Here is a 26,143-nt window from a genome sequence, read left to right as displayed (position 1 = left end):
TCAAGGTTGCTAGAGAGGATGGGCGCAATGAAAGTTGTCGTGACTTATAGGGCTTCACTCATGCGCAGTTCTGACTTGCTCTTGGCTTTGGAAAGACCGACGTTTCTCTACCCCTTTTTGATACAGGACTTCGGCTTGCCGTGGGAGAAAAAAAGGGGGGAAGGGGTGTCTGGGCGGGGCTGGTCGTGGGTGTGGGATATTGAGATTGAGGCAAAGCGCCAGTCAGCCCAAAGGCGTCGGAGAAAAGAGGGCTGGCTTCACAACGTCTAGACATGGACGAATCGTGAGCGAGCGGTACACACTAGCATGGACTTGACGAAAGTCCGGTCGTTATCAAGCGCGATATTGACGACGCCGTGAGAAAGTGTGACCGGTCTCCGCTCCGCCGCAGCTGACTCTACACCGTGGTTGAGGCCGCCTTTTCCTTTTTCTTATTCAACAGCCGCCGCGACCGCACAAGCCCAGCCGGGAAACGCGCGTGCCTGTACTGCAGCAGAGGTGGTTGATATGCAGAGAAACGAAATTGAAGAGGGTGGTGGGTCAATAGCGGCGGGGGAGTCGATCTTTGGCCCGTCATTCGCGGCGGTCGGTGACAACGAGAACGTGCTATGAGGTATGCCTCTTCCCTGTCTTTGCCAAGTCGCATGCTGTTTCAGGCATTTGATCATCGTCTCGCCCCTTGGCTAGTGACATTCGTCCTTGTTTACGCACGATGTAAAGTGCTGTGAAATCTTTCAAATAACCACCGCTCCTAGAGCGGTTCCTGGTCGTTACGCCGTGCTCCTTGCGAAGCCCAGACTCACAGGCTGAGTCTGACAAGGAATCACCTGCAACACCGGACTTCCTACCTGCCATGTGTACCTGGTGCCTTAGGTGTGCAGCGATTAAAAGGTATAAGTACAGTGCGCCCAATCATACTTCTCGTCCTGCTCGAAAAGCATCAGGCCGAACGGAGAGGAAGCGACGACCGCGCTCCTCCTCGACACTTCTGCCCTCGTTCGACAGCATTCGTCATCGTCTCTCCTTCGGCTCTGATTCTCCTTCTACTGTCCTTCACAAGAAATTTTTCGTGTCCCTGTCGACCGTCCATCGCGAAGCCTATTCGTCCACAAGCTATCCCCATCACCGCCTCAACATTCCTTGGCTTAATCTTCTGTTCAGCCCACACTTCTCTTCCGCGCAACGAGCGTTCACCATGGTTCGCTTCGTGAGCTTCGCCGTCGTCGTCTTCTTTTCGGTCATGGTCCTTTCGTCGTTCCTCTTCACGACCGCCGCCGCACTTCCATTTCCACCATTGTCATACGTCAAGTTTCTTGGAGTGAGTCGGAAGCTCGTGGCGTTCTCAGCGCTTTTCACAAATACTTACCGTCTCTATGTCGCTGTATAGAAGAACCAACTTGCCAACCCTCTGAAAAGGGGCATTAAGGAAGGCACGGAAATCACCGCCAAGCATCGCAGCGTGGGTGAGTAACAGCAGCTGTGCTCCCATGCTTAAGCACTAATCGCGGCAATCTCTTCCAGAGAAAGACGAAGCGCAAGAGACTCGTGACCTCGTTCGTCGTCGCCCATCCCCTCAATATGGTTTCTACCGTTACGATGACATTGGATTGGTTAAACCAAAAGGTATGATTACAAAAGATCGTAAAAAGATCAAACTTCGACGGCATCACGTCCCGGCACCGTGACCGAGGGAGAAGGAAGGCAGCACCCGATATCGTCCAATTTCGCCACAGCAGGGTGCACCTCATACAAGGCAGCATGTCACCAGGTACTTTTTTTAAAGCTCATTCTGTACTCCCTGCCAAAGGCAACTTGAAACATTTCTACATGTGGTTGTGATGTCGGTACTCTCTTTCCGTCTTCTCACTTATTTCCTCAATCTATCTACAGCCTATTTAGCTCTACCTCCTACACCAAGCCTTTCATCGAACGAAGTGGTCATCCCTGTCCCTTTGCGCAAGCGCAAATGAAGTCAGTATTGTGGGCTGCCACTGGCGAAACCTCGTAAGGAGCCTGTGGGTTGGCGAGCCATAGCAGAACTGCTAGTGAGCCGAAGCCTTTGGTGTATACCGTCGTGAGGAGGCTGGCAGTTGTCGTCAAAGACAACTTGGATAAGAGTAAAGATGAAAATGGTCGTCGTGCCGTCATCATCGCTGCTCGATCTTTGCACTGGGCCTTGCCGAAACCATCATCGACGTCGCTTGCTCGCCCTTACCGTTGGCCACAGAGCAGGGTGCTGAGAGCCAGCTGCTGGCGGTAGGCGCAACAATGATCCAGTCGCCCTTCTCTGAAGCCGAAGAAGACGAAGCATGTACGTCTTGACAGCATGTCTTGGCCCAGTGAGCGATCTGACGGCCATCGGCTCTCTCGGCATAGCGAAGATTGGACGAGGGAGCGCTGTCTTCGAATTCATCAAGATGAGGCGGTGGGAGGGCCAACGCCAGGCTGAATGACGGCGCAAGCGCATCACCGTCCCGGACTACGGCATTGATGCGACTGCGGAGAAACCAGAGCGCACAGAGGAGTGTCTCGCGAATGTAATTGGGTATCTTTCGAAATGACCACGCTAGGTGTCCTTCATGCATGTCGACCGGTGCCATCATGTTTGAATCGAGCAGCCACATGCGGAGGCCCTCGACCTCCTCTGGCTTGAGCTTTTGACCTTCTCGCTGCGCGAAGAGGCCTGGTTGGGCCTCCGAGTGCTTCGAGAAGATGTCGTTGTCCTCTGAGCCAAGGGCATCGCGCGTGCACCGTTCGTCGAGGAATCGCATCGCCTTGCGAGCCGCCATATTGATGTGATGTTCTCCTTTTTTAAGTACATCGAGTGTACTTAGAGCTGAAGAAGCCACTTGCTAAATAAGCCCCGTTGCCGTCACAAGGGATGGAAGGAAGTGGACTCACCCTCGATGGGGACTACTATGTGACAATTGCCTGCCTTGATCCACTCGTGAACGGTGCGAAGCGAATATATGAGTAAGCTCGCATCGGCAACGATGACTCGCTCGACGGGCTGAGTTCTCTTCGAGGTGGCTGGAAGACGGCTCAAACCCTCGCTCCCCAGGCCATCACGTCCTATCCCTCTGCTTCCCCCAACTTCACGTCCGCCCTCACGGCCAAATGGACAACCTTTTCCCTTTGTGCTACGAGCCCGAGTATCTCTCTTGTACTGAAGCTTCTCGACGTCTGACTCGAGCGTCTCGACACGGTGCTGTAGAAAAAGGGCTCCCATTGCCTTGCATAGGGCATCTTTGCCCTCACACTGTCAGGCGGTGACAGAGGATCATCAATCAGCAGCCAGGTCGATGAGATATCTCGAAGCACACTTACCTTCGGCCTCGATGACGCCGGGGGTTCCGAGGACTCCGATGACGAGCTCTGCGTCTGCGATTCTGTATACGGTACCATCCTCACAGAGAGTGTGTAGTGGCACTGCGCCGACCGAGATAGGTCGTTGACACCCCCTGTGGCGAAGTGAATGGCGGCAGATTAGGGCGCTTAGCTCCGCTTTGCTGAGTGGTGCTCCACTATTGCAACTACGCGCGCATTGCTTTAAAATTCCCACGTGGCCTGAGTCGCGCCGAAGATCTTCTCATCGCTGTCTTTCTTGTTTTCGTCGCGGACAAAGCACCGGACAGCGCCGCGAGGATGTGTGAGTCGTGGAGCGTGATGGCACTGAAGTAGACATGCGAGCTGACAAGGACTCAAAAGCATTCGGAGGAGGAGCCGGCTCCTCATTCTCCTTTGGTGGAGGCAACAATAACAATCAACAGGCCAAGCCAACATTCGGTTTTGGCAATCAACAAAACACAAGCACTTCACAGCAGCAGCAGTCGCAACAGCCAGCAGCTTCCTTCTCCTTTGGAGGAGCTGGTGGAGGGTCAGGTCAGACCTCTGGAGGAGGGGGATCGCAGCAGCCACAGCAGTCTTCGACGGGGGGAACGTCATTCAGCTTTGGCGCGCCAGCAAGCAATGCTGCTGCCCCTTCGTCGTCTGCTGCCGCTCCTTCGGGCAGCCTCTTTGGGGCTGGCGGCGGCACCGGCGGTAGCGGTGCTCCGCTAGGTTCGACTACGCCAGCCTCAAAGCCCCCCTCGGCCTTCAGCTTTGGTGGTGGAGCATCTTCCTCGTTAGGAGCGAGCACCACACCTGCCCAAGCACCTCCCTCGAATCTCTTCGCTGGCTTTGGCAAGCCAGCCGGAACTGGAGCGCCGGCCGGATCCGCTCCAGCGCCAGCATCTGGTGCTCCAGCCTCTACTGGATCTGGTAATCTGTTCGGGCAAGCAGCCAACAAACTAGCATCAGGAGGATTCTCATTTGGAGCTAGCAACAACAACAGCAGCACCAGCACACCTCCCCAAGGTCAAGGTGCCCCTTCGACCGGTGGTGCTGGCGGTGGAGGAGCAACCTTCAGCTTTGGTGGCAATGCTGCATCCGCGAACAACTCAACACCTGCGTCTACCACGCCCGCACAGGCACCCGCAAGCGGAGGCTCCTCGTTCAGCTTCGGCAACAAACCTCCTCCCGTGCCGGCGTCTTCGTCGGCATCGTCGTCTGGTTTCTCGTTTGGAAAGCCGCCCGCGGCTCCGTCCACCGCTGGGACCTCCACGACAACGACGAATCAAGCAGGCGGCGGTGGTGGCGGCTTCAGTTTTGGAGGCGCGCCGGCGGCTGCTTCTGCGCCAGCCTCCTCGTCTGCCACATCGACCTCGACCCCTGCATTTTCTGGTTTCAAGCTCGGAGGCACTGCTCCTGCACAAGCAGGCCAAGAAAGCGAGAAGGACAAGGCAGCGGCTCCGACGACTACGTCTGCGCCCGAGTCAACTGGCGCCAAGCCCTTCAGCTTTGGCTCGACGCCTGCTGCCTCCTCTTCAACAAGCGGCGGCGGCGCTGGCAATCTCTTCGCGCCCAAGCCAGCCGCTGGTGGTGGTGCTGCTGCTGCTGCTCCTGAAGCTGCCAAGAGCAGCCAGGCACCGGCATCCGCCTCTGGATCCAACAGTTTTGCTGGTTTCGGCAAGCCAGCTGCTTCTGCTGCTAGTGGCACGGCACCAACAACAACAACTTCAGCCAGCACCGCCGCGGGAGCTACTGCCTCCTCGACAGGTGCAGCGCCGCCTGCTGCTGCTGGCTTCACCTTGGGCGGTGGTCCAGGTACAACGACGACGAGCAAGCCCGGCGAGAGCGCTCCGACCGGCCCCACAGCGACCTCCTCGTCGACGACCGCCGCCGCCGCGGCAGCTGCTGCGCCCATTTCATTGCCGCCTCCCTCACTGCTTCGGGGAAGGAGCATGGAGGAGATTGTCAACAAGTGGACTGCCGAGCTCGAGTCCGCCACGAGAGAGTTTGGCCGTCAGGCGCAAGAAGTGGCCGCATGGGACTCTGTTCTGCGAAAGGGCGGCGACGAGATCTCGAGGCTGATGGCCCAGCTGCAGGCGGCCGAGGAGAGGCAGACGAGCATTGAACAGACGCTCGATTACGTCGAGCAGCAGCAGACGGATCTGGAGAGCCTACTGGATGGGTACGAGGCTCAGGTCAATCTGCTGCTCGAGGGTGCCGCCGCAGCTGAGCAGGGTGGCATCCTGGCCCACTCGCACATTGGCGGGCCAGGACAGGGTCAAGGTGGCCAAGCGGGAGGAGAGCATCAGACGGCACCGACGACTCCGCCAAGGAAGATGGAGATGGGCGCAGCCGATGCCGAGCGGGAAAGGGCCTTCGCCACGGCTGAGTCGCTCAACTCGCAGCTCGACGAGCTGTCGCGCAACCTCTCGGCGATGATCGTCGATGTCAACCAGCTTTCTTCGTCCTCGTCGCAGCAGCAGCAGCAGCGAAGGGCAGCAGCGGCCGGAAGGGACCCTACGCCCTCACTGCTCAACAGCGGCGCGGCACTGCAGCAGCAGCAGGCTCACACGGAAGACGCCGTCGCGCAAATTGTCGCCATCCTCAATGCTCACCTGGGAAGCCTGAAGTGGATCGATGAGGCTGCGAGCAAGCTGAGGGAGAAGGTCGAGAAGCTTCGAAGGGGCCAGCTGGCCAACAGCGCCGCGCCGGGCTCTTCCTCATCCTCGACTGCGGCGCCCAACCGGGGTGGAAGTGTCCTGTCGGCCTCTGCTGCCGGGCTCAGCTTGCGGGATTCTGTCGGACCTGACGAGGGAGGCTCGTATGGACGCGGAGGCTCCAGGGCGCCGAGCGTCGGGCTGCTGTCTTCCTCGGCAGAGAGGAAGCCCAGCGTTGGCTACGGTGGCAGTTACAGGGCCTCTACGCCCGGACGGAGCGCTGGCGCAGGCTGGAGCGAGGCGAGCGTCAACTATGGTGGCGGCAGTAGCCTCGGAAGAAGCCGAGGTTACGGCCTCTAGCTGCACACACACTCTCTCTGTTACTACACAGGATGTCACACAAACGAGAATGTAAAAAAAAGCAAAGAGCCTTCTCTATTCCACTTTGATTCTATTATCACTGGCAAGAGTGTGCACGTCTGTTATGCGTCTTTGACGCCGGCCTTCTTTGCAGGTTGCTGTGCCACCTTCTTGGCCAGGCCCTCCTTGCGCTTCTGTTGCGCTTCGATGCCCAGCCCGAAAAAGACGACGAGAACGCCGAGCCACTGAGCCGGATTGAGGGCGTGCTTGTAGACGACGATGGAAAGGAGCATCGTAAAGAGCTTTCTCGTCACCTTGCCAGTCGACGAAATATGCGTCAGCATTTGGTACAGCGAGGCACAGTGGCAGGCAAGTCATTGACTCACCGTGATTGCGACGAGCGTCAAGCTGCCGAAGCGCTCGAGCGTCTCGAAGATGGCGACTTGCCCGATGGACCCTGCCAGGGCGTAGCCAATGAGATCGCGAGACACCTCTGGATGGCGATGGACGAATGCCACCGTCCGTGCCAGTTCGCCAGCAGAACGTCCACCGCTGCCGCCGAAGAAGGAAGGCATGGGAAGGACGAGAGAGGCGGCCATGAGGGCAAATGAGAAAAAGTTCATGACGAGCATCATTTGCGGGCCGGAGATGGTAAAGGTGCCAAAGACCTCGTCCTGCGTCGAGTTCGTCGTTCCGTCCAGCGCCTGGTTGGCCAGGAGCAGCAAAAGGCCCACGAGCGACGAGTCTGCCGACGACGACTTTTTCTTCGAAGGGGCAGCAAGCATAAAGAGGCTGATGCCGAGTGTGACGAGCGTGACGACGACGTACTTGTACGGCGCAAATCTGCGGCGGTACAGGACGACATTGGCCAGGAGGACGGGGACGAGCTTGCAGGATTTGGCCAGCGTCAGCGTAGGGTAGGGAATGCCGTGGCTGAGCGAGTGAAGGGCCAAGAGCGAGGAGAGTGACTGCGAGGCAGCAATCTGCACGTAGCGGAGCAGAAGAGGCGAGACCAGCGCCGTTGATTTTCCGCCCGCTTGCCCATTTCCCTTTTCGCCTTTGCTCGTTGCCGACTTTGGTGGGCTCTTGCGTGCACGTTGAGCTCCGGATGGCGTCAATGCGTCGAGTCCTAGGATGGCAGCCCAGCTCTCCTTCGCCTTTCCCTTCGTGCTGCCTCTGACCGAGAGGTATGTGGCCGCAACCAGTGTCGAAAAGAGGGCCTGCAGCGCGTTGAGGACGAGGGGCGATGAAAAGTACTCTTCCCTTGATGACTGGCTCGGGTGAAGCAGAGAAGCCGGCAGGACATAAGGCGTTGTCGTCAACCTCTCCTGCAGGAGGGCCCAGAGGAGAAAGGAGACATAGATGGACCCTGTGCACAGGCCGAGCTGGGCCAGCGACATGGCAACAGAGGTCTTCAGGTGGTGATGATGGAAGAAAAATCCAAGTCAAGAAGAGGTCGACTATTTTAGAGCTCGGTCGCGAATGCAGAACGAAGACTTTCGACGTGGAAAGTGTTGATCTCCACGCCCACACGTGTATCTGGGCGTCGGTCAACATCTGCGCTTTGACCATATTTACAGAGACTCTCGAGCTTGGCGTTCAGCACGGTACAACTCAGCACTTTGCTATCATCCGAGAGGCGTGAGCACTCATGGGCGGGACACTGCCTAACTCTGGCCCTGACCTGGGCTGAATAGAAGAGGCCGAAAATAGAATGAGAAGATAGGCGCCCTCTCGAAGGCGCCTCGACACGTCCATTGTGTTAGGTGTCATGGGTGCGCCACCGTAGACGTTGAAGACGCCAACAGCACAGTCAATCATTTCCCACTTCTGGCTTCATCTCTTAACCCCACTTCATCTCCTATTCATGCTGCTACTCCCATCCTTGCTGTTGCACAACTCCGTCGGCTCGCTCCGTTGCTCGTGATCACCGCCATACACACACAAGATCTTCACAGTCAAACTCATCCAGCACCGTCACCATCTCATCTTCCGCCGTCGGTCTGCTCAGCATTCTCATCCGCAAGCACAGATCAGAGTCTTTTATTCTTCCGCGACCTCTTCTCTTTCAGCATCGAAAACTAGCACAGCACTGCACGCATAGCAATAGCATAAGACCTCGTAACTACGGCTGCCGGCCAGCAACAAACATGACTCGCTCGACAAGAAACTCAAAGCAGTGTTCGGCAACGACGACGTCTGCGCCTCTCCAGCCTCTCCGAACCGTACACCGTCAGCCTCGCTCTGTCCAGCTGTCAGGCAACACCAAGCAGCCTCATTCTCGATCGGCAGCCGCACTTGATAGCAGCAGTAGCCGCAATCGTTATGCTGAGCTTATGGCTGCGGACGCCACGCAAGGCTCCCCGACCAAATCGACAAACCTTAAAGGTAGCAAGACCGCTTCTCCTCGAGAAGCAAAGGCGGGTCGCAGGACTGTCGTACCCAAGAAAAAGGAGCGAGAGATGAACAAGCCCAAGCGTAGCGAGAAGCGCACTCGTTGGAGGCCTACTCAACCTCCTGCTGCGACAGACGTCAAGCGAACCGACTCTATGTCGAGCATCAGCAGTAGCAGCGGTGACGAAGGGTGCACCCAAGACGTCAAGCCACTCAATTGGCAGCAGCAGTCGTTGCTGAGTCGGCGACACTCCTTTCGCCGTGAGCCCATGCCAGAGTGGGCCAATGAGAAGACCAGTGAGCCTGCGCTGGAAAGGAGGAAGAAGAACATGCACCGACGGTGCGGCTCTGTCGAGGAAACAAAAAGGTCCTCCGACACCCTGTTGCCGCCCCTGCGCTACAGTGTGGACGATCAGAGTGTAACATCCAAGAGCGCCTGGCGCCTCGTTTTTGGAGACTTGCCCAAAGGGGCCCAGAAGACCAATAGCGACACCACCAAGGCCAAGACAGGCGTCGACTGGGCCGCAACAAGGAGGCGATCGACCACGGACATGCCTCCATGGTACGCACCCAACCGCAAGGACGGCAAAATCATAGTTAAGCTTGGAAGAGGAGCTGGAGAATCATTTTCCTCCAGTAAGACTTCCTCCTTCTCCGCTCTGCCTGCCAGGGCCGATTCGCAACCGTCATCTCAATCAACCCAATCGCCAGAGGCAAGCGTCTCGGAGGTTCTGGATGCTGCTACTTCCTCACTTGGTATTGGAGAGGGTCTTGCAAGCATTTATGCCGGTCCGACCTTCTCTGCCGCTGCGCCTGAGCCGACGACGCTGCCTACTCCTCGATTCGCAACGAGGAAGTCTAGGCCAGTACTTACTCACTGAGGCAAGATAGCCCAGCGTCTTCGCAAGCGAAAGGGCCGAAGAGAGCAAAGCAATGCCAAAGAGCAATTTCCACATTGTCTGAGCCTATTTCCATCGTCCTTGTCTAAGTCCCCCTTTCCTCTGAGACCGAGAATGTCTGTCTACCCAAGCAGCCGCTTGTCCATTGCGGCGGTATCCAGCTCACCATCTCGTATGTCGATGACCTTTCCCACGTCGGCCTTGACGCTGAAGTTGGATAATGCCGACGTGTAGAGCGTCGATAGCTCCATCGAGCTCGTCTGAGGAGCCCAGTAGAGGATGATGAGGGGGAAGGACACGCGGCCATCTGGGTGCTGCAGCGTATGGGACAGCAGCACGAAGCGCGGTGAGTTCTCCGGCAGTGAGTCTGAAAGAAGAAATCCATGAGAGAGCCGAGAGTGGTGAGTGATGGTGGTAGCAACGCTGAGAAAGACACTCACCCTCGACGAGGTCTGCAAGCTCATTGCCAGACCATTTGTCCTCGATGCTCATCTCCAATTTCGCCTTGTCAATTTTGATGACGAGCGCCGACGAAGATGTCTTCCCTCCGGAACCAGAGCCGGACAGCCGAAAGGCCTTGATCTCATCGAGCAATGGCCCGGGCACGTCTACGGTCGTCGACGACATCTTGTTTACAAGGAAGTGGCAGCGAGCAACTCTCGGATGGAGGGAAGGTCAGTGCGCGTCCACTCCGCCCTTCGGCCGAGAAATACCGTCCTTGTTCTCTCAACGATTACGACGCTTTCAAGAGGTCCAAGGACGTCGTAGTATCAATAGATGGCGAGGACAAGGGAATTGTGCTTTCTTTGTATGTTCTGTTCAATGGAAGGAGGGCTAGTTACTACACATGGAAGATGGCTTTTCTTGCAGCTCAAGCTGAATCATCAATCTTCCATCTCGTCATCGAGCGCCTCCTTTGCCTTCCGGCCGGCCTCCTGTTGATCGCGAGGGCAGGGTCAGTCAAAGTTTGAAAGGATAAAGGAGCCACAATTACGCACTGCAACAATCTCAGCCGGTACTGTTTGATGTTTTCCGCCAGATTCTGGGCAGATCCAAGAGATCTCGAGCTCGAAGTCCTTGTCCTTGGCATCGTCGTGGCATTTGTAGATGCTGCCGTCGTCTCTTCTCATCAGTACACCTGGTCCTCAAGCCTTGAGAGGGAGAGGCGCAACTTACATGTTGGCAGCATGTTGAACAGCATCGGCCACCTTCATGCCATCCTTCCCCAAACTCAATTTCTCGATCTCCGTCTTTGCCAACTGTCGGCCCTTGCCAATTGCGCATCCATTGTAGCCCCAATAGACCCCGCTTGGCTCGAGCATATAGAGCTGTGGCCCATCTGCATCAACACCGCCGATGATTGACGCAATGCCAAATGGTCGAACGGACGAATAGAGTGTGTATGCCTGCACGTAGAGGGCCAACCGATCCGAGAGGGCCTAGGCGAATGACAAGGAGGGAAGTCAGTGCTATGCACGCACTGAAAGATGGCGCTCTCTACACACCTTGATTGGAGTTGGATACCTGTAGGTGTCGCGGAAGTTGAGAGCCTCGCTCCTTGCTCGACCCGCGAGGTGCTTTCCATCGGCAATAAGACCCGCGCTCGCAACGCCAGCATGGTGGTCAATTGTGAAGATTCGCTTGTTGCTGCCTGGCACAAGGAGCTTGGTCTGCACCAGCTTCTCTACAGCGAGGAGGATACCATCGCTGCACTTGAGCCCAATGACTGTCCCGGCGTTCTCGGTGGCCTTTTGAGCGTATTCGATCTGCAGCGAGTCTCATGCCATGAACATTTCGTTCTTCCTGAAGAGCCAGTCAGAGCAAAGGGCAGTCGCTCACCTGGAAGATGCGGCCGTCAGGCGAGTAGGTCGACGATGACAGGTCGTATCCTGTCCCTTGCGAAGCCATCTCGTCCTTGACTCTGGATCAGCACTAACTGAGGAAGGAGAAGTCGACGACGAGAAGCGGTTGAACCAAAGCCAAAGCCGCGCGTCCCGCGTGGCCTGCGCTGGAGGCGCACGGGCGCCCATGAATTTTAATTCTCGTCGCTACGCAACGCAGCAGCGCTTCGTCTCAGCAGGCTGCTACACCCCCTACACCAAGACTACCAATAAACACAGACACGGCAACAATGGCCTCCTCCTCGCCCGAAGAGCTCCTCAAGTCTGCCGAGAAGCGGGCCAACTCGACAGGCGGCTGGTTCAGCAGCTCTTCGGGCAAGCTCGAGGAAGCGGCCGAGCTGTTCAAGGCTGCCGGCAACAAGTTCCGACTAGCATCACGATTCGACGAGGCTGGCCAGGCGTTTATGCGGGCAGCCGAGACGGAGATCAAGGCTGGCGAAACAGACTATGCGGCCAACACCTTCTTCGAGGCTCACAAATGTTTCAAGATGGCCAGACCGGAATGTGAGCCACGGCCTCTTAGAGGGACCTTTCCACTCTGACTCGTCCAATTTGTGCTAATACATCGGTGTAGTGGCCGTCGTCGCACTGACCCGATGCAAGACGATTCTGGTCGAGAGAGGCCGGTTCAGACAAGCTGCGGATCGAGAAAAGAACATTGCGGAGCTGTACAAGAACGAGGCAAACGACCCTCGCAAGGCGCTCGAGAGCTATGAGCAAGCAGGCGAATGGTACCTGCAAGAGGGCGCACAGGCGTGAGTGCTTTTCTTCGAAGCAGACAAAGAGGAAGGGACTGCAGTGGCTGACTTAGATGACTTCGTCGCGAAAAGCACCGCCTCTGGCTGCTTCAGAGAGGCAGCAACGGTTGCCACTGAGGTGGGCGATTACAAGCGGGCTCTCGAGAGGTGGGAGCAAGTGGCACAGATGAGCCTCGAGAGCAACTTGACGCGGTACAGCGTCAAGGACTACTACCTCAATGCGTGAGTATGGCTTCCGTCAGCCTTAAGAGTGTGAAAGCGTACTGAAGACACCTGATAGCGGCTTGTGCTACATGGCCATCCCTGACTACGTCGCTTGCGGAAACGCAATGGGCTTCTACGCCAACCAGGACCCCTCGTTTCCGACGACGATGGAAGGACGCTTCCTCCACTCGCTTCTCGAGGTGTGCGAAGCAGGCGACGTGGCCGCTTTCGATGAGCGAGTGCAAGATTTCGACCGGACAAAGAGGATCATTGGATGGCAGGCGACGCTCTTGCGAAACGTGCGAAAGGCGGTCCAAGAGGAGCCCGACCTTTCCTGATTACACTTCGTTCTCCTTCCACCCCTCTCCTGCTTAGTCGTGTCCATCAATTCTACACTTCAAACCTCAAGAACCCTGTGTCCAGCTTCACTTTTGCTTTTACGAGTCGTGATGCCTAGAATTGACCGAGGCGAAAGGAGTGGGAGACTCCCTCTGCCTCTAGAGAACTGATACATGAATGTAAGTGCCACAGGACATGGGGTGGTCGAGTTTTGGTGTGCCAGGACACGTCTGTCCAGCGCGAGATGAGATGATGGAGATGAAAGTGGACAAATGTCGCACGGATGATGTCGAGAGGGAAAGACATAAAGGAGAGGAGGAAGTTGCGAAGAGGGGGTGATACAAACTCCTTTACACCTTGAAGCCTCGCGACTTTCTGCGGCCACGACCGCGCTCGAACTTGCGTCCCTTCGAGCGAACGTGAGGCTTGGCGTGGCTGTGAGGGCCTGGAGAAGGGGAAGAAGCGCATAATGGAAGAGATGAGTTTCGCCGTTATCATACGAAATCGGAGCCTGCTTCGCAGATGGTGACACTCACCCATGCCAAAGTGCTTGACAGCCTCCCTCGCGTTCTTGGGGCCACGGAGAAGGATGGTGTTGCTGCCCTTGGGCGCACGGAGGGCGAGCTGGTCCAGGGTCAGGCACTCGCCGCCAGCGGCCTCGATCCTCTCGCGGGCCGAGCCAGTGAAGCGGAGAGCAGCGACGCTGAGCTTGGGCAGGTCCAGGAGACGGTTGTCGTCGGTGATGGTACCAACAACGACGCACGTCTTGGGCGCCTCAGATCCCTTGGAGACACCACCACGGTTGCGCGACAGGTAGACGAGACGCGAGACCGAGACAGGGGGGCGGTTGATCTTGGACATGAACAGCCTGCGGAGGACGGCCTGGTTGAAGCGCGAGTCGGTACGGCGAGCGAGGAACCGATAGAGCTTGACGAGGAGGAGGAGGTAAGGGTCCTCGCTCTTGGGCGCCGTGCGGCGCCCGTTCTTGACGTGGTGCTTGGCGATGTCGATACCCTGTCATGAGCGATGTACTGTCAGTTCTCTGTTCCCTGATTGGACAACTCGCCAGTCCTTTCTTCGGCCCGTGTGCATCCTCCTCGCGACCCCGTGCTCCCTCGTCCTCCCCAGAAGACGAGCTTCTCTCCGTGTTCCCTGGCCATTTCCCTCGCGATCGTCCCAAACTTCTCGAGCGAGCTTCCAGGTCCGTCTCTTTTCCAAACAGCAATCCGCCATCCACTCCTTCCAGCCCCGTTGCACCACTACTCGTCGTACGCAAACAAATGGCTCTGCAGCCATGCCATCCATAGGTACCCACCATGCTTGAATCTTGAGGACGTCGTAAAGGGCCAGAAGCACCTCCAACTAAAATTCACAGGTCAACTTGAGCCGCAGTGGCAAGCAAGAGCCACGCGAATTTTTCATCGACACGTGCTCTGCTCGGTTTAGATTATGTAAGCAATGATGGAGAAAGTTGCAATGACGGAGGACATTCTTCGACGCCACGACGTGTGCGGCCCGAGGGCGACTATTCCATCCACCACGGGGCGACAGCGGCGTTTTACTTGAGGGCGACAAAGAAGCCCTTCACGAGACCCAGCATCGCATTCGTTTGCTCACAACTACCAACAAGGACAAAGGAGCAAAGCAACAATGGTGAGTGTTCCTGCTGAGCAAAGGGATCCTAGCGTAGCCTTGTCATACCGCTCGGACCCTCGCCTCTACCCCTCGATATTCTCTTCCTTTTCGGACGCTAATTATATGAATCGCCCCCTCATTTCCCGTCGTTGCCGTTGATGCTCTTTCCTGAGTGTAGGATTACGCGGATGTTGAGGAGCCGCCTCGCGGAAGGGCCTCGCCCTCGCCCTCCAGGTCTCTTGAACGACCACGAAGACGCGACATGAACGGGGACCGATCCAGGAGCAGGAGCCCAGACAGGCGCAGGTGAGTAGGGCAGCTCTACATGCTCTCTCCTTCCTCTCTTCTTCTTCTTCAAGCTGATGTGGAGTCTCTCGCAGGGAAAGAGCGGTTCCTCCTCCTCCTCTTCGGCCCCGTCATGCGCCAGCCAATCCTGAACCCACCAACGTCGTGGGCGTCTTTGGCCTCTCATTGAGGACCACCGAGGAAGATCTCAACCACGAATTCGGTAGGATCGCCCCCATCGAAAAGACCACCATCGTCTATGACGCAAGGGTGAGATTGTCCGCATTGTGTCAAAGAGCGGCAAGCCTGTTGCTTACCTTGTCCCTCCATTCCTCGCACCAAAGTCGGGTCAGTCGCGGGGCTTCGCCTTTATCAACATGCAGGATGTTGAAGGTGCAACGGCCGTTATCAAGGAACTCAATGGCATCGTGAGTGAATGACAATACCTATCACGGATGAAAGGCTCATCAAGACGCATTTGCAGGATCTCCATGGCCGAAGGCTCCGAGTCGATTATTCAGTGACAAAGAGGCCTCACGATCCAACGCCTGGTCAATATCGCGGAGCGGTTCGCGAGGAAGAACGAGGCGGCCGCCTTCCTCCGCCAGGGCCTTGGGGACCGCCGGGACCGTGGGGTCGTGGTCCTCCCCCTCCTCCTCCCTACGGCGGGTACCCACCGTATCCACCTTACGGCCCACCTCCCCCAACTCGAGGCTGGGGCCCTGATGCTGACAATGACTGGCGCCGACGTTCGCCGCCCAGGAGGAGGAGGAGTGACAGCAGGGAGATGTCGCCTCCACGTCGAAGGTATCGAGATGATGAGGAACCCAGAGGAAGCCGAGACGACGACAGACCCAGGAGGCGACGTGATGATGACGATGTACCGCGAAGGAGGCGCGAAGACGACGCACCGAAGTCACGACACCAGGACACGCCAAGCCCACCTCCTCGTTCCCGACGCGAAGATTAAGCCGGCCATCAAATCACCTTCACGAGGTTGTGTAAGGAGCATCGAAGACACTTGTCGAAGAGAACAGCTGCTCGGCAATCGCTCGACTTCTAATGACCTTTTACTTCGATGTGTTCAACTACGCATCTGTCCGTCACAAAGGACCTGCACAAAATCGCCAAATCACCAAATCATCAAATTGGCCCCCAAAGACGGCCCTTTCCCTTGTTCCCTTCTCTAATCGCGTCCTCTTTCCCCTTCCTCTAGTAGTCAAAGCGAAGTGAAGAAACTCGATGTTCAAGACCCCAAGATTCCTTGATTTTCCCCCCTGTCTCCCTCATTCGCCTTCGAAATTACTTCATCAAGATTCAAGACGAGTCAAGACAAGATGTCAGGAGTGCCGAGTCTGAACGGCCTTGGAGGCAGCGAGATCCAGAGACTCAAGAGAGCGAGAAAGGCTCAGAAGAAGCAAAATGAAGTTCCAGTTGTGTGAGTGCAGGTCAGGTCGAAGACAATCCAGTTAGGGTGACTATTACCGCATGGAGTAAGTACTCGATTGAGATGCTGGTTCGAAGAGGTTCCTGCAATGTGATTCCATTTCGCCACACTCTGGACTTGGGTATTACAGGGAAAGGGGTGAGGAACGCTGTTGAGTAATGAGAAGCTTGAACCTGGTACATTGCCTTGATGTATCGTCATTTGTAGATCCGTAACATGGAAACGTTATGTGTTTGTGTGTGTGTCATCTGAGCAGAAGAAGAAATGCGCTTGAGTAATATGGTGTAGCAGTCTTGTCGAGAGTTGAGAGAGCATTGGAACAATTGGTCAGGAGTCGCTCCATTCGCCGCCCAGAGCAAAGCGTCGTTGCTCGACGAGCCAACACCGTTTCTCCTGCGTTGCCATCGTCGAGCCTTCGTGGGCCGCTTCTGAATCTACTTGCGAAGAGGATCTGTGGTCATCCCGATACATGTCGAGGACCGTAGAAGAGCCCATGGTATCATTCGTGGACGGCGTCGGGGAGGGATCAAACGCAATGCGGTACCAGCCACCCGATGTGGTGATTGCGACCAAATGAAATTTGATGTCCTTCCCTTCGAGTCCCTGCGTCTCGATGGCTGCCTCTCCTCTTTTAGCCTTGCTTCTCCCCTCGCTTTTGGCCAGTGCAGATGAAAGAAGAGGCTTTCCGGCGGGGACCCACGTCAAGAAGATTTCCTCCTCCTTGCCCACTTCGCCCCTCCGTACATCCTCGATTCTCCCCTTGAGCGCAACCCAGTTGCCTTCCATGCTCCTCGTCACGCCTGCGCCTCCTCGCGGCGTTTCGACGTCCCCATCGCTCTCATCGTCGGGCGGTCTTCGTGCTCCGACAACGCCAGCGGCGTATTCGGGTAGACCCCTCATCCTCCTTGCCCTTCGTCGACGTGCCGAGGCGGATGAAGAAAGGGCGCGGTCTTCAACAGATGGTGAGAATGTTCGAAGGGGAATTCGATATTGCGAGTCGGACCATTGTGATTTGAGGTAGGTCGGCAGCATGGAAGGTGGTATCTGAGAAGCTAGATTGTTGATCGCAGTCGGCAGGTACTTGTTGGAAAGGGCGCTGAGACTCGCTCCTGCACTTCGACGATGCAACTGAGAAGGCTGAGCAGAGTCGTGGCTGGCAATGGAGGAAGCAGCCGCGAGGTTAGCGTCTCTTTCTAGGTTCTCCAGAGCAAAGAAGTGTATCGTCCCCTTGTCGCTAGCCGCCGCCAGGACGCGGTTGTCGCCCGAAAAAGCCACACTAAGAATCTTTGCCGGATCCGAGCCTCTACGGAGCTCGACCAGGAGCATGGCTCCAAAGGTGTGTTTGCCTCTGCTCGATCTCATTCCCGCGCCTCCGGCACCTGATCCTGAGGACGAAGAAGTTGACGACGAGGACGAAGTGGTCGAGTTCCTGTAAGTGCTCCATATGCGCAGCAAGGTGCCGCGCTCCGAAGCTGTGCACAGATATCGCCCACAATCACTCAACGTTAGGTTGGCAAGCGATGTGCTGTGTGCGGCAATGATGCTCGACGTGCCTGCGGCCGCGTACTTGTGCGCGAGCAAGGGCACTCGAATCATTTGCACATGTCCGGCTTGACGACCTGGCAGGGCGACAAGGGCAGATGTCGGAGTCTTCGATCGCGATGTGAGCATAGGCGCCACGCTCACGAGGCCCTTTGAGCCTGGACAAATGTCGACCTGAAGACGCTTTCGGATGCCCCAGGAAGGCGGAGATGACGATGCAGAAGAGGAGACCGAGCCCGTTGACGACTGCTCATCGAGATGCGGTCCGAGCTCAAAGACGACGGCTCTTTTTTGGAGTATTACAACGAGCAACGAGCAAAGGTCGTTTGCGGTTCCAGCTAACAGCTGCGTTTGTCGTTCCTCTCTTGTTGGCTCCTCGTCCGCCAGCCTCGTAACCTTTTCCTTGCCCTTCCCCTTGTCCTCCTTGGATGCCGACACAGCGCTTGTCTGAAAAGTCCTGACGCATATTCCTTGAACCGCCTCGCCAAATTCGAGCTCGGCCACTTCCCGACCTCGTCTGACAAAGCGACGAGGTAGCGCAGCAATATTCTCAGACTGATCCAAAGAAGTTGATGCACTAGCCAAACGCGGCATCGAATCATGTGATGATGATGAGGCATCGACCTTTTGCTCGACCTTGCTAGAGTCCGGCTGTCGTCCCGCCAGCTCGTCGGCAACGAAGGGGTCCTCGAGATCTGCCGTCGAGGTAGTAAGCGCAGAGGGCTTTCCTTCAGAAGTGGAAGTAGACTGATGCATGCTCGACGTGCTGTCTTCATCGGCTAGGTCAGGTACCGACTTGCCCAGCGATGCCTGACTGTCCTGGCCAAAGAGACGAGCGAAACCGGTCGATTCCTGGCTCTCGGCCATATGGTTCGATGCCGGGACGTCTCTCTGCGGCTCCGGCCCCGTTCCTCCGACGCTGCTCTCCATTTCCCTCTCCTCACGTCCCACCGAAAAGAGGGTAGACCCACCAGTCGAGGGAGCTCCATCATCGTCGTCATCGTCGTTGTCGCTGCTGTCGTCGACAGCATCCCGAGGCGGTCCCTGTCCACGGGAGACCGATGCCTCCGTAGACCCAGCACTACGTTCTATGGCCTCCTCGTCCCACAAGATGACTTTATTGGGCGCAAAGCGAGGTACGCGGCCTCCGCCAACGAGCACAAGGAGCGAAGTTCCATCGAGGACGGCGGCGCGGGAAAGACCACCATGGACCGAGGAGAAGTCTACATGACAGACTGTTATGTCAGCAGAACCACAAAGTAGGCGCACTCGTTCTGACTAACTCACCTGTCCGTGAGAGAACCTTGAGGGGGCATGTTTGTCCCACAAAGAAGCCGGTTCTTGTGGCGCATGCAAACACGCCATCAGGGAGCTGCGCCGCCCTGCTGTGAGCGCCATCCCCGGTCTGAAACTTCGATGTGGATGCCGAGGGAAAGGCGGCGGTGGTGTTTGAGCAGAACTGAGCATTAACAAAGGCAGGCGATAGGGTGTGCGACGTTAGGGTATGGCGAGGCAGGTGCATCAGCCACTGGGTGATCGAGATAAGCGGCCGGCCTCCTGTCCACAATCTCCAAGGACCAACGACTTTGTAGCCTCGAGACTGAGTGTGTGATGGGCGTCAAGTCTGCGCGCAGCAAGAGAAAGAAGAGATTGGAGGGACTGATGCCAAAGATTGGGTGATGTTTTTGGTCGAATGGTCGATCGATGCAACAATGTGAGCGAAACCGGCACCAAAGGCTGAGCAAGAGAGCGGCTGCTGCTCGCACGGACGCGTTTCTACGAAAGCGCTTGTCCACATCGACCAACGATACGTCGTCAGCGGTGCTAATTAGGACACGTACCGCCGCTCATCGCTATGTCGTGCTTTAGCTTGCTCGGACGCCTCATTGGGTGGAGAAGGGAGAGCTCGATGGGCAAAAGCGCCCACAGCTTGTCCTCTCAGGAGACACTGGTCTCCCCGCACGAAAAGGATTCATACGTAGCATTCGACACGACCGACCGGCTCGAGGTGCTCCGCGGGCTCATGAAGGATGAGGGCGTGAGTATGACATATGGTATCCGATCCAGTATCGATGCTGATGGGCCTCGGCATCTAGCTCGACGCATACCTGATTCCCTCTCAGGACGCACACAATCTCGAGTATGCCGCTCATGAATTTCACCGACTCGCCTTTATCTCTGGTTTCACTGGCGACTCCGGCACGGCCGTAGTTACCAAAAACAAGGCTTTCCTCTTTACCGATTCTCGCTATCACATCCAAGCTAGCCAGCAGCTCGACGAGAACTGGACGCTGCACAAAGTGCCCTTGGATGTCGACTGGGACCAGAAGCTGCTTCACTTGAGCGAGAGGCGGCAGATGGCCATTGGTGTCGATCCCAAGCTCATCACCTACTCTTTGGCCAAGCCAATCCTCGCCAGGCTGGCACCCACCGGCAGCATCTTCACCTTTCCCACTCGAAACCTTGTCGATGTCGTCTGGGGTACCGGTCGACCCACTCCATCGACGGACCCCATCGTCATCCACCCGCTCGAGTACGCCGGGGAGAGCGCTCAGAAGAAGCTTGCAAAAGTTGCGGGCTGGCTCTCACAAGGGGGCAGCGGCTCGGCGAGCTACTTCAAGAAGGGCAGCCCGTACTTTATTTGCCAGCTCGACATGATTGCCTGGCTGCTCAACCTCCGAGGTGGGAGCGTGCCCAACACCCCCACGTTCTACGCCTACCTCATCGTGGCTCCCTCGTCGGTAGCCAAGTCTGCTTACTCGGCCACGCTGTTTGTTGAACAGTCGCTCCTCTCGCCCGAGGCAAATCGGTACCTGGTCGAGGATCTCAACGTGGACGTGCGCGGCTATGACACAGTCTGGGACTTTCTCATTTCGGGCGAATGGGAGCTCATGGCCCAGGGCGAGGTCATGCGGGGCGAGAAGCCAGAATTGGTCTGCGATGAGCAAGTCAGCTGGGCCACTGCCAATGCAGTCGGTGACGAAAACATCCATCTTCAAGAGGTCTCGCCGATTGCGACGTGGAAAGCACAAAAGAACGCAACGGAGCTGCAAGGCATGCGAAACGCCTACCTTCGCGACGGTGTGGCCTGGGCCGAGTGGGCGGCATGGCTCGAGGAGGCTGTCCAAGCCAAGGGACAGGACATTGACGAAAAGGCAGCCGCCGACGCTCTCGTCGAGGCGAGAACGCAGTCGGACATGTATGCGGGCATGGAGGCCTACGAGCCCATCAGCGCGACGGGCAAGAATGCCGCGCTCCCTCACTATGAGACTCCTGAGCTGGACTCTAGCGTCATCGACCGACACACACCTTTTCTGATGGACTCTGGCGGCCAGTACTTTGACGGCACAATTGATACGACGAGGACTGTACACTTTGGCAAACCGACGCCGATGCAGAAGCGGGCATTCACGAGGGTGCTTCAGGGCCACATTGCCATCGACACTGCCATCTTCCCCAGGGGCACAACGGGTGCACAGCTCGATTCGCTAGCCAGACACGCCCTGTGGAAGGACGGGCTTGACTTTGGACATGGGACCGGCCACGGCATCGGTGCTTATCTACAGGTCCACGAGGGACCACAGAGGATCGCAGCGCGCAACAATGTTCCGCTGCTCCCACGCATGTGCATGAGCAACGAGCCGGGTTACTACGAGGAAGGAAATTTCGGCATCCGGATCGAGAGCATTGTCGCTGTCAAGGAGGTCAAGGTCAACAGCTCAGGAGGCAGCCAAGGCTGGCTCGGCTTTGAGCGTCTGACCCGCGTGCCCATCGATAAACGTCTTGTTGACTTTTCACTCCTCACCAAGGAGGAGGTTCAATGGCTGCGCGAGCACAACAACGAGGTCAAGGCCGATCTGCTCCCTCTCGTTAAACACGACAGACGCGCGACCAAGTGGCTGAAACGTCAGTGAGCCTCTTTTGAGGACGACCGAACGATTACTTTGGTAGCAGAATTAGGCGAGACTTGTACATACAGTGCCACGAGTCAACATACACATCCTACTTCTTTGCTTTGGAGGTGCGGGCTGAACCGCGCGAAGGCTGCTTGCGCTCGCTCTTCTGCTCAGGCTTTGCCTTGGCGTCCTTGGTGGTCTTCTTCTTCTTCTCTGGTGCCTCTTCCTTCTGTTTGTCCTCTGGCCCGTCCCTCTTCTTACCGCCTATCTTCTTAGGCGCTTCCTCTTCCGCTACTTCCTCGCCCTCCGCATCCTCCTGTCCGCTGCCATCTTCCTTGTCCTTTACATCATTTGCTTTTTGGCCATTGGTCTTCTTTGCATCTTTCGCGCCTTTACTGCTGCCCTTTTCGCCCTTCGCCGCGTCCTTTTTGGGTTCTGGGTCGCCTTTCTTTGCCTTGTTCTTGTTGTCGCCAGTATCCTTGTAGTCACCGCCCTTTGCCTCGTACCGTTTGCTCATCTCGCCCGCTTTCCATGCCGACCAGCTCCTGCAGATCGATGAGCGACCGGAAAATAAGATGAGAGGAAGAGCAATGACTCACCCCTTTCCGCCGCCTTTCTCCATGTTCTTGACCTCCTCCTTGGCCTCCTCGGCCAGCTTCGCTGTGTTTATAAAATTCTTCAGCTCTGGAGTACCATTAAAGAGAGTCCGGGAAAACTAACGGTCAGTGCGCTCTCCTTTGGACGACGGCATTGTTCTCTAAGGGAGATTAACTCTTCTTTGGTATGGATGATTCTGGAACTGATCACGCTGGGGACTTAGGATATTAACGTACTTATAGCGTAGATGTTTGTCCACATTCGAACACTTTCTGTCTACCTAAGCAAGCAGTGACGACGTTTGACGCCGATGGCGACGAAGATGGAACCCTGCTGACCTTAGCACCACGTGACTTTATTCCGATTGACATCGGCGGTAAGTGCAAGCCGGAAATGGCGATGCATTTCTGTATCTCGCAATACAACCTAATTTTTTCTTGCTAATTGAAAGTTTGACCCGACTGCATTTGTGCCTAGGAAGGCAGGGGAATGGTGAAACGCATATCATCGCAATTTCGCTCAACCTTGGCTTGCCCCCCCGGGAGGAGGACGTCCAAAAAAATAATTCCCCTCCCTCTCTCTCTCTGCCTCGCGCCGCCATCCCAGCAGTCCTGAGCAAGAGCGCGCGTACCTCCAGGCCTCCTCGTCAACGCTTGCGATCCGGGTCCAAATTCTCTCCCACTGAACCCAAACCGCAGCCCAGCGCAGCCACTACTGCTGCACAAAGTACTTTCTATTGTATTTTGCCGTCTCGATTATTTTTCACTCGCCGCGCCCCTCTTCCCCCTTGGCCCCGCTGGCCTCGATCCCTTTCTCATCACACACGTCACACAAACAGGGAGTCAGTTTTCCTATTTTGTCCCTTTCTGCGCCCCCTTCGTCGTACATTCAACTCCAGCCATCCGGCCCGACGTACACGCAGCTCGTGTGCTACTACGCTACTACACTACTGCTGCTGCCTCGACGCAACAGGCAAGAAGCCAGCAGCTAGAAAAAAAAATAAACCGAGACAGCTCGAAAGACCCGAGCCCACATCGCCCCGTTCTGTCCCCGCGCGCGCGCCGCGCCTCGACGCCACTCTATCTCACCACGCCGTACGTCCCCGTGCGTCTCCTGCTGCCCAGCTGCTGCTGCTCTTGCTTCTGCCTGACACTACTCTGAATTCAACGTTCCTAGATCAACCGACTGCGCTGAATCTACCTAGCTTCGGCCCCGCCAAGGACAACGACTAAGGCCCTTGTCCGCTCCAAAAAAAATTGGCCTCAATTCGGCACCAGCGCTCTCTCGCTCAGCCTCTCGTCTTGTTCCCCTGTCCCATCCTCGGGGTGACATACCGTGCACAGGTACAAGCCGCCTGCGTTTGATCACCGTGGTCACTCCTGTAGAACACCAGTCCGTTCGGGCACTATTTCGGTGAGTTCCCTTCGATACATAGGCGTTGGCCGCGTGCCTTCGTCGTCTGTACCGTGCCCAGAGAGATTAGGGGGTAAGGATGCATCCATCCATTCATCCGTTCGACGCGCGCGTGCACGAGCGCGTACTACACGTACTCGCGACATGGCACCGTACTGCCATTGCCAATGTCACTATCAATCACGGCGTGACATGTGAATGTCATGGCGCGCCTCGCCGCCGACGGATCTTCACAAAGAGCGCCCTGCGTTGATTCAAGCCAAATCCACCGCTTTCATTCCGACACGGGCGCGGCAAGGCTTAGCTGGCTCGCGGTGCAAAGACACGCCTCCTGCTCGGCGAAAGACAGCGATCCTTCGCTATCGCGCACCACCCTTTGCAGCCAGCGTCCCTCGTCTACTCATACTCAGCTCTGCAGCGATAGACGTGTGGCCGTATGGATGGATGGATGGTTGGATGCATTCACCCCATCCTTGCTCTGGGAGATGACCAGACCATTGCTAACGCGCACTCACACCAGCCATGGATCCACAACAAGTCTCGCGTAATCGCGGATCGTACGCACCGGAATTTCACTATCCTTCCAACATGGTGCCCGGAATGGACATGCAATTACCACCCATTGCCGGCGGTGGCGGCGGTGGAAATCACGACGGTCGTGGGAGCTACGACACTGGCTCAGCCGCTGCTGCAGCCGCGGCGGCGCAGCACCACCGTGCCAACATTGGCGGCCATTCTCCTCGAATCGGTCAAAGTCCCCAGCAAGGCCATCCCGCCATGTTCAGCCAGGCGCACGGATATGCTGGTGGATACGGCGGCGCATTTGGAGCGGCGCCACAACCGGGCGGTCATCATGGGTATCAGCAACAGCCACCGCCTCAGCAACAACAGCAGCAGCCACAACAACAACAACAACAACAACAGCCACCGACGCCAACACAACAGCAACACATGTATGGTGCATATGGTCAACACGCTCACCTACAACACCATGCCTCGTCGCCGCACCAGCACTATTCGCATGTCCCAGGCTCTTCCGTCGGTCTCGGCGCCGCCCCAGGTCAGTTTCCGGGCGGTCCAATGATGGGTGGAACCGACATGTATGGCCATCCATCGTACACCCACGTCCATCACGGCGGCCATCACGGTGTTCCAGGCGGTTACGGTTCTCACTTTCAGGTCATGCCACATATGCAGGGCGCTCCCAACGTCGTCATGCCTGGGCAGCAGCATCTCGCTTCGATGAGCGCCTCACCGGTGGGCGCCATGCACCCGCAACAGACCCAGAGCCAAGTCGGTCCAGCTCGACAAGGAAAGCAACCCGGTCAGCGTGGGCGTAAGAAGAAGGACCAAAGCGCCAATGTCGGGGCAGGAGCGGCGGTGGCCCCTTCGCTCGCGGTACCACCGGCTTCAGCCACAAGCCTGTCTGCGATGCCACCCATGTCACCGGACGGAAAGTCCAAGGGAGCTAATGCAAGACATCATCCATACGGCGACGGCGAGTCGAAAGGACAAAAGAAGAAAGAGAAGGAGCCTCCCAAGCCTGCGGTGCTCAAGTCACATCTCAAGCCCCCCAAGCAAGCACCGTCGGCGTGGCAAGTCTACTTCACTGAGGAATTGCAGAAGATGAAGCAGGAGTCGCCCGGCGAGAGGCTTAACGTCGCCCACGTTGCCAAGGACGCTGGCCAACGTTATGCGGCGCTCCCTGAAGAGAAGAAAAAGGAATTCCAGCGCAAGAGCCTCGAGGCCAAGGCTGAATGGGAACGTGAGATGGAAAAGTGGAAGCAGACATTGACGCCCGAGGACATCAAGCAAGAGAATATGTTCCGCACCGCACAACGCAAGGCCGGGAAGAGTCGCAAGGGAAATCTGAAGGATCCCAATGCGCCCAAGAAACCGCTCAGTGCCTACTTTCTCTTCCTCCGAGCCATTCGCGCCGACCCGGCACTCACCGAGTCGGTCTTTGAGGGCGAGCAGGAGACGACAAAGCAGAGCGTCTTGGCGGCATCCAAGTGGCGCAGCCTGCCTGACTCGGAGAAGCAACCTTACCTCGAAAAGGCAGAAGCGGACAAGACCGAATACGAGCGACTCCGTCGAGAATACGAGACGCTCCACGGTGTTAGCTCGGCGCCTCGCCAGGACGTCAAGCAAGGCAAGGGCGCGAAGATGGGCCAGGGTCATGACGACGAGGATGACGAGGACGATGTCGACGGCAGCCACGTACTCGGCGTCGCTGGGCACAATCCTACCGACCATGTCGATCCAGATCAGTTCAAGATCGATGCGCCCTTCCACGACGACCATTTCATCGGTGCGCCACTGGACGACCACTTCGCCGCTGCGGGTGGCGACCACTTGAAGCCCGACGATTTTTGAGTCGTCTACTTGCCCTTGCCTTTTCACTTCCGTCTCTGTGCTTTCCCTCCCCGAGGTACCTCCTATGGCCGGCCTGTACTCTTCTTCCCGCTCTCATCTCAGCAGATATC

The 26,143-nt window shown here is 56.9% G+C and overlaps 13 protein-coding genes across 13 annotated transcripts; 6 read left to right on the top strand and 7 right to left on the bottom strand.

Annotated features, from left to right (window-relative positions):
* Positions 1 to 1,707: 1,707 nt before the first annotated feature.
* Positions 1,708 to 3,477, bottom strand: FA10DRAFT_277846 (hypothetical protein). Its single transcript, XM_025523408.1, has 3 exons — positions 3,328 to 3,477; positions 2,902 to 3,259; positions 1,708 to 2,836 (listed from the first exon to the last, which is right to left on the bottom strand). The coding sequence occupies exons 1-3, from the start codon at positions 3,403 to 3,405 to the stop codon at positions 2,148 to 2,150; spliced, it is 1,125 nt and encodes a 374-aa protein (XP_025381456.1). The 5' UTR covers positions 3,406 to 3,477; the 3' UTR covers positions 1,708 to 2,147.
* Positions 3,478 to 3,614: 137 nt separating this feature from the next.
* FA10DRAFT_264812 (hypothetical protein) lies at positions 3,615 to 6,396 on the top strand. Its single transcript, XM_025520803.1, has 2 exons — positions 3,615 to 3,649; positions 3,709 to 6,396. Exons 1-2 carry the CDS (start codon positions 3,646 to 3,648, stop codon positions 6,345 to 6,347), a joined length of 2,643 nt encoding a protein of 880 aa, XP_025381455.1. The 5' UTR covers positions 3,615 to 3,645; the 3' UTR covers positions 6,348 to 6,396.
* An 18-nt stretch (positions 6,397 to 6,414) lies between these two features.
* Positions 6,415 to 7,766, bottom strand: FA10DRAFT_264811 (UAA transporter). The gene is made up of 2 exons (XM_025520802.1): positions 6,734 to 7,766; positions 6,415 to 6,661 (listed from the first exon to the last, which is right to left on the bottom strand). Exons 1-2 carry the CDS (start codon positions 7,745 to 7,747, stop codon positions 6,470 to 6,472), a joined length of 1,206 nt encoding a protein of 401 aa, XP_025381454.1. The 5' UTR covers positions 7,748 to 7,766; the 3' UTR covers positions 6,415 to 6,469.
* A 442-nt stretch (positions 7,767 to 8,208) lies between these two features.
* On the top strand, positions 8,209 to 9,891 carry FA10DRAFT_44284 (hypothetical protein). The gene has a single exon (XM_025525492.1). It carries the CDS (start codon positions 8,498 to 8,500, stop codon positions 9,620 to 9,622), a length of 1,125 nt encoding a protein of 374 aa, XP_025381453.1. The 5' UTR covers positions 8,209 to 8,497; the 3' UTR covers positions 9,623 to 9,891.
* On the bottom strand, positions 9,298 to 10,750 carry FA10DRAFT_264808 (glia maturation factor beta). The gene is made up of 3 exons (XM_025520801.1): positions 10,639 to 10,750; positions 10,081 to 10,575; positions 9,298 to 10,007 (listed from the first exon to the last, which is right to left on the bottom strand). The coding sequence occupies exons 2-3, from the start codon at positions 10,265 to 10,267 to the stop codon at positions 9,763 to 9,765; spliced, it is 432 nt and encodes a 143-aa protein (XP_025381452.1). The 5' UTR covers positions 10,268 to 10,575; positions 10,639 to 10,750; the 3' UTR covers positions 9,298 to 9,762.
* FA10DRAFT_271007 (N-terminal nucleophile aminohydrolase) lies at positions 10,525 to 11,548 on the bottom strand (the record flags this gene model as incomplete). The annotated part of the gene is made up of 5 exons (XM_025523084.1): positions 10,525 to 10,575; positions 10,639 to 10,750; positions 10,817 to 11,079; positions 11,146 to 11,406; positions 11,480 to 11,548. The coding sequence occupies 5 exons, from the start codon at positions 11,546 to 11,548 to the stop codon at positions 10,525 to 10,527; spliced, it is 756 nt and encodes a 251-aa protein (XP_025381451.1).
* Positions 11,549 to 11,721: 173 nt separating this feature from the next.
* On the top strand, positions 11,722 to 12,965 carry FA10DRAFT_264807 (TPR-like protein). The gene is made up of 4 exons (XM_025520800.1): positions 11,722 to 12,045; positions 12,116 to 12,296; positions 12,372 to 12,521; positions 12,580 to 12,965. Exons 1-4 carry the CDS (start codon positions 11,772 to 11,774, stop codon positions 12,839 to 12,841), a joined length of 867 nt encoding a protein of 288 aa, XP_025381450.1. The 5' UTR covers positions 11,722 to 11,771; the 3' UTR covers positions 12,842 to 12,965.
* Positions 12,966 to 13,040: 75 nt separating this feature from the next.
* On the bottom strand, positions 13,041 to 14,209 carry FA10DRAFT_44237 (large subunit ribosomal protein L18e). The gene is made up of 3 exons (XM_025525491.1): positions 14,158 to 14,209; positions 13,379 to 13,856; positions 13,041 to 13,287 (listed from the first exon to the last, which is right to left on the bottom strand). The coding sequence occupies exons 1-3, from the start codon at positions 14,158 to 14,160 to the stop codon at positions 13,193 to 13,195; spliced, it is 576 nt and encodes a 191-aa protein (XP_025381449.1). The 5' UTR covers positions 14,161 to 14,209; the 3' UTR covers positions 13,041 to 13,192.
* Positions 14,210 to 14,739: 530 nt separating this feature from the next.
* Positions 14,740 to 15,732, top strand: FA10DRAFT_283844 (RNA-binding domain-containing protein; the record flags this gene model as incomplete). The annotated part of the gene is made up of 4 exons (XM_025523875.1): positions 14,740 to 14,783; positions 14,858 to 15,032; positions 15,107 to 15,190; positions 15,247 to 15,732. 4 exons carry the CDS (start codon positions 14,740 to 14,742, stop codon positions 15,730 to 15,732), a joined length of 789 nt encoding a protein of 262 aa, XP_025381448.1.
* Positions 15,733 to 16,291: 559 nt separating this feature from the next.
* On the bottom strand, positions 16,292 to 19,434 carry FA10DRAFT_299548 (hypothetical protein). The gene is made up of 2 exons (XM_025524737.1): positions 19,039 to 19,434; positions 16,292 to 18,974 (listed from the first exon to the last, which is right to left on the bottom strand). Exons 1-2 carry the CDS (start codon positions 19,271 to 19,273, stop codon positions 16,537 to 16,539), a joined length of 2,673 nt encoding a protein of 890 aa, XP_025381447.1. The 5' UTR covers positions 19,274 to 19,434; the 3' UTR covers positions 16,292 to 16,536.
* A 112-nt stretch (positions 19,435 to 19,546) lies between these two features.
* FA10DRAFT_264803 (putative Xaa-Pro aminopeptidase P) lies at positions 19,547 to 22,087 on the top strand. Its single transcript, XM_025520799.1, has 2 exons — positions 19,547 to 19,789; positions 19,848 to 22,087. Exons 1-2 carry the CDS (start codon positions 19,661 to 19,663, stop codon positions 21,663 to 21,665), a joined length of 1,947 nt encoding a protein of 648 aa, XP_025381446.1. The 5' UTR covers positions 19,547 to 19,660; the 3' UTR covers positions 21,666 to 22,087.
* FA10DRAFT_44163 (hypothetical protein) lies at positions 21,710 to 22,519 on the bottom strand. Its single transcript, XM_025525490.1, has 4 exons — positions 22,481 to 22,519; positions 22,368 to 22,404; positions 22,247 to 22,307; positions 21,710 to 22,192 (listed from the first exon to the last, which is right to left on the bottom strand). The coding sequence occupies exons 2-4, from the start codon at positions 22,396 to 22,398 to the stop codon at positions 21,754 to 21,756; spliced, it is 531 nt and encodes a 176-aa protein (XP_025381445.1). The 5' UTR covers positions 22,399 to 22,404; positions 22,481 to 22,519; the 3' UTR covers positions 21,710 to 21,753.
* A 2,692-nt stretch (positions 22,520 to 25,211) lies between these two features.
* On the top strand, positions 25,212 to 25,763 carry FA10DRAFT_223870 (HMG-box; the record flags this gene model as incomplete). Its single annotated transcript, XM_025518588.1, has 1 exon — positions 25,212 to 25,763. A coding segment is annotated over one exon (552 nt), but the record flags the coding sequence as incomplete, so codon positions are not given.
* Between the last annotated feature and the right edge of the window lie 380 nt (positions 25,764 to 26,143).

Source organism: Acaromyces ingoldii (genome assembly GCF_003144295.1).
Source record: "Acaromyces ingoldii strain MCA 4198 unplaced genomic scaffold FA10scaffold_1, whole genome shotgun sequence".
Taxonomy (NCBI): domain Eukaryota; kingdom Fungi; phylum Basidiomycota; class Exobasidiomycetes; order Exobasidiales; family Cryptobasidiaceae; genus Acaromyces; species Acaromyces ingoldii.
This window is presented reverse-complemented; position numbering and strand designations above follow the sequence as displayed.

Bases quoted from the DNA above. Each gene is read 5' to 3' on its own strand.
- FA10DRAFT_44284 (XM_025525492.1), top strand. From the start codon at position 8,498: ATGACTCGCTCGACAAGAAACTCAAAGCAGTGTTCGGCAACGACGACG.
- FA10DRAFT_299548 (XM_025524737.1), bottom strand. From the start codon at position 19,273: ATGCACCTGCCTCGCCATACCCTAACGTCGCACACCCTATCGCCTGCC. The intron at 18,975-19,038 runs GTGAGTTAGTCA...TCTGTCATGTAG, and splicing joins CAAGGTTCTCTCACGGACAG to ACTTCTCCTCGGTCCATGGT.
- FA10DRAFT_264808 (XM_025520801.1), bottom strand. From the start codon at position 10,267: ATGTCGTCGACGACCGTAGACGTGCCCGGGCCATTGCTCGATGAGATC. The intron at 10,008-10,080 runs GTGAGTGTCTTT...TTCTTCTTTCAG, and splicing joins GCTTGCAGACCTCGTCGAGG to ACTCACTGCCGGAGAACTCA.
- FA10DRAFT_264811 (XM_025520802.1), bottom strand. From the start codon at position 7,747: ATGTCGCTGGCCCAGCTCGGCCTGTGCACAGGGTCCATCTATGTCTCC. The intron at 6,662-6,733 runs GTGAGTCAATGA...TCGACTGGCAAG, and splicing joins TGACGCTCGTCGCAATCACG to GTGACGAGAAAGCTCTTTAC.
- FA10DRAFT_264807 (XM_025520800.1), top strand. From the start codon at position 11,772: ATGGCCTCCTCCTCGCCCGAAGAGCTCCTCAAGTCTGCCGAGAAGCGG. The intron at 12,046-12,115 runs GTGAGCCACGGC...ACATCGGTGTAG, and splicing joins CAAGATGGCCAGACCGGAAT to TGGCCGTCGTCGCACTGACC. The intron at 12,522-12,579 runs GTGAGTATGGCT...GACACCTGATAG, and splicing joins AAGGACTACTACCTCAATGC to CGGCTTGTGCTACATGGCCA.
- FA10DRAFT_44163 (XM_025525490.1), bottom strand. From the start codon at position 22,398: ATGCCGTCGTCCAAAGGAGAGCGCACTGACC. The intron at 22,308-22,367 runs GTTAGTTTTCCC...TTATAAACACAG, and splicing joins CAAAGGAGAGCGCACTGACC to CGAAGCTGGCCGAGGAGGCC. The intron at 22,193-22,246 runs GTGAGTCATTGC...ATCGATCTGCAG, and splicing joins GAGAAAGGCGGCGGAAAGGG to GAGCTGGTCGGCATGGAAAG.
- FA10DRAFT_277846 (XM_025523408.1), bottom strand. From the start codon at position 3,405: ATGGTACCGTATACAGAATCGCAGACGCAGAGCTCGTCATCGGAGTCC. The intron at 3,260-3,327 runs GTAAGTGTGCTT...ACCGCCTGACAG, and splicing joins CGGCGTCATCGAGGCCGAAG to TGTGAGGGCAAAGATGCCCT. The intron at 2,837-2,901 runs GTGAGTCCACTT...TGGCTTCTTCAG, and splicing joins CATAGTAGTCCCCATCGAGG to CTCTAAGTACACTCGATGTA.
- FA10DRAFT_264803 (XM_025520799.1), top strand. From the start codon at position 19,661: ATGGGCAAAAGCGCCCACAGCTTGTCCTCTCAGGAGACACTGGTCTCC. The intron at 19,790-19,847 runs GTGAGTATGACA...CTCGGCATCTAG, and splicing joins GGCTCATGAAGGATGAGGGC to CTCGACGCATACCTGATTCC.
- FA10DRAFT_44237 (XM_025525491.1), bottom strand. The intron at 13,288-13,378 runs GTGAGTGTCACC...CCCCTTCTCCAG, and splicing joins TGTCAAGCACTTTGGCATGG to GCCCTCACAGCCACGCCAAG.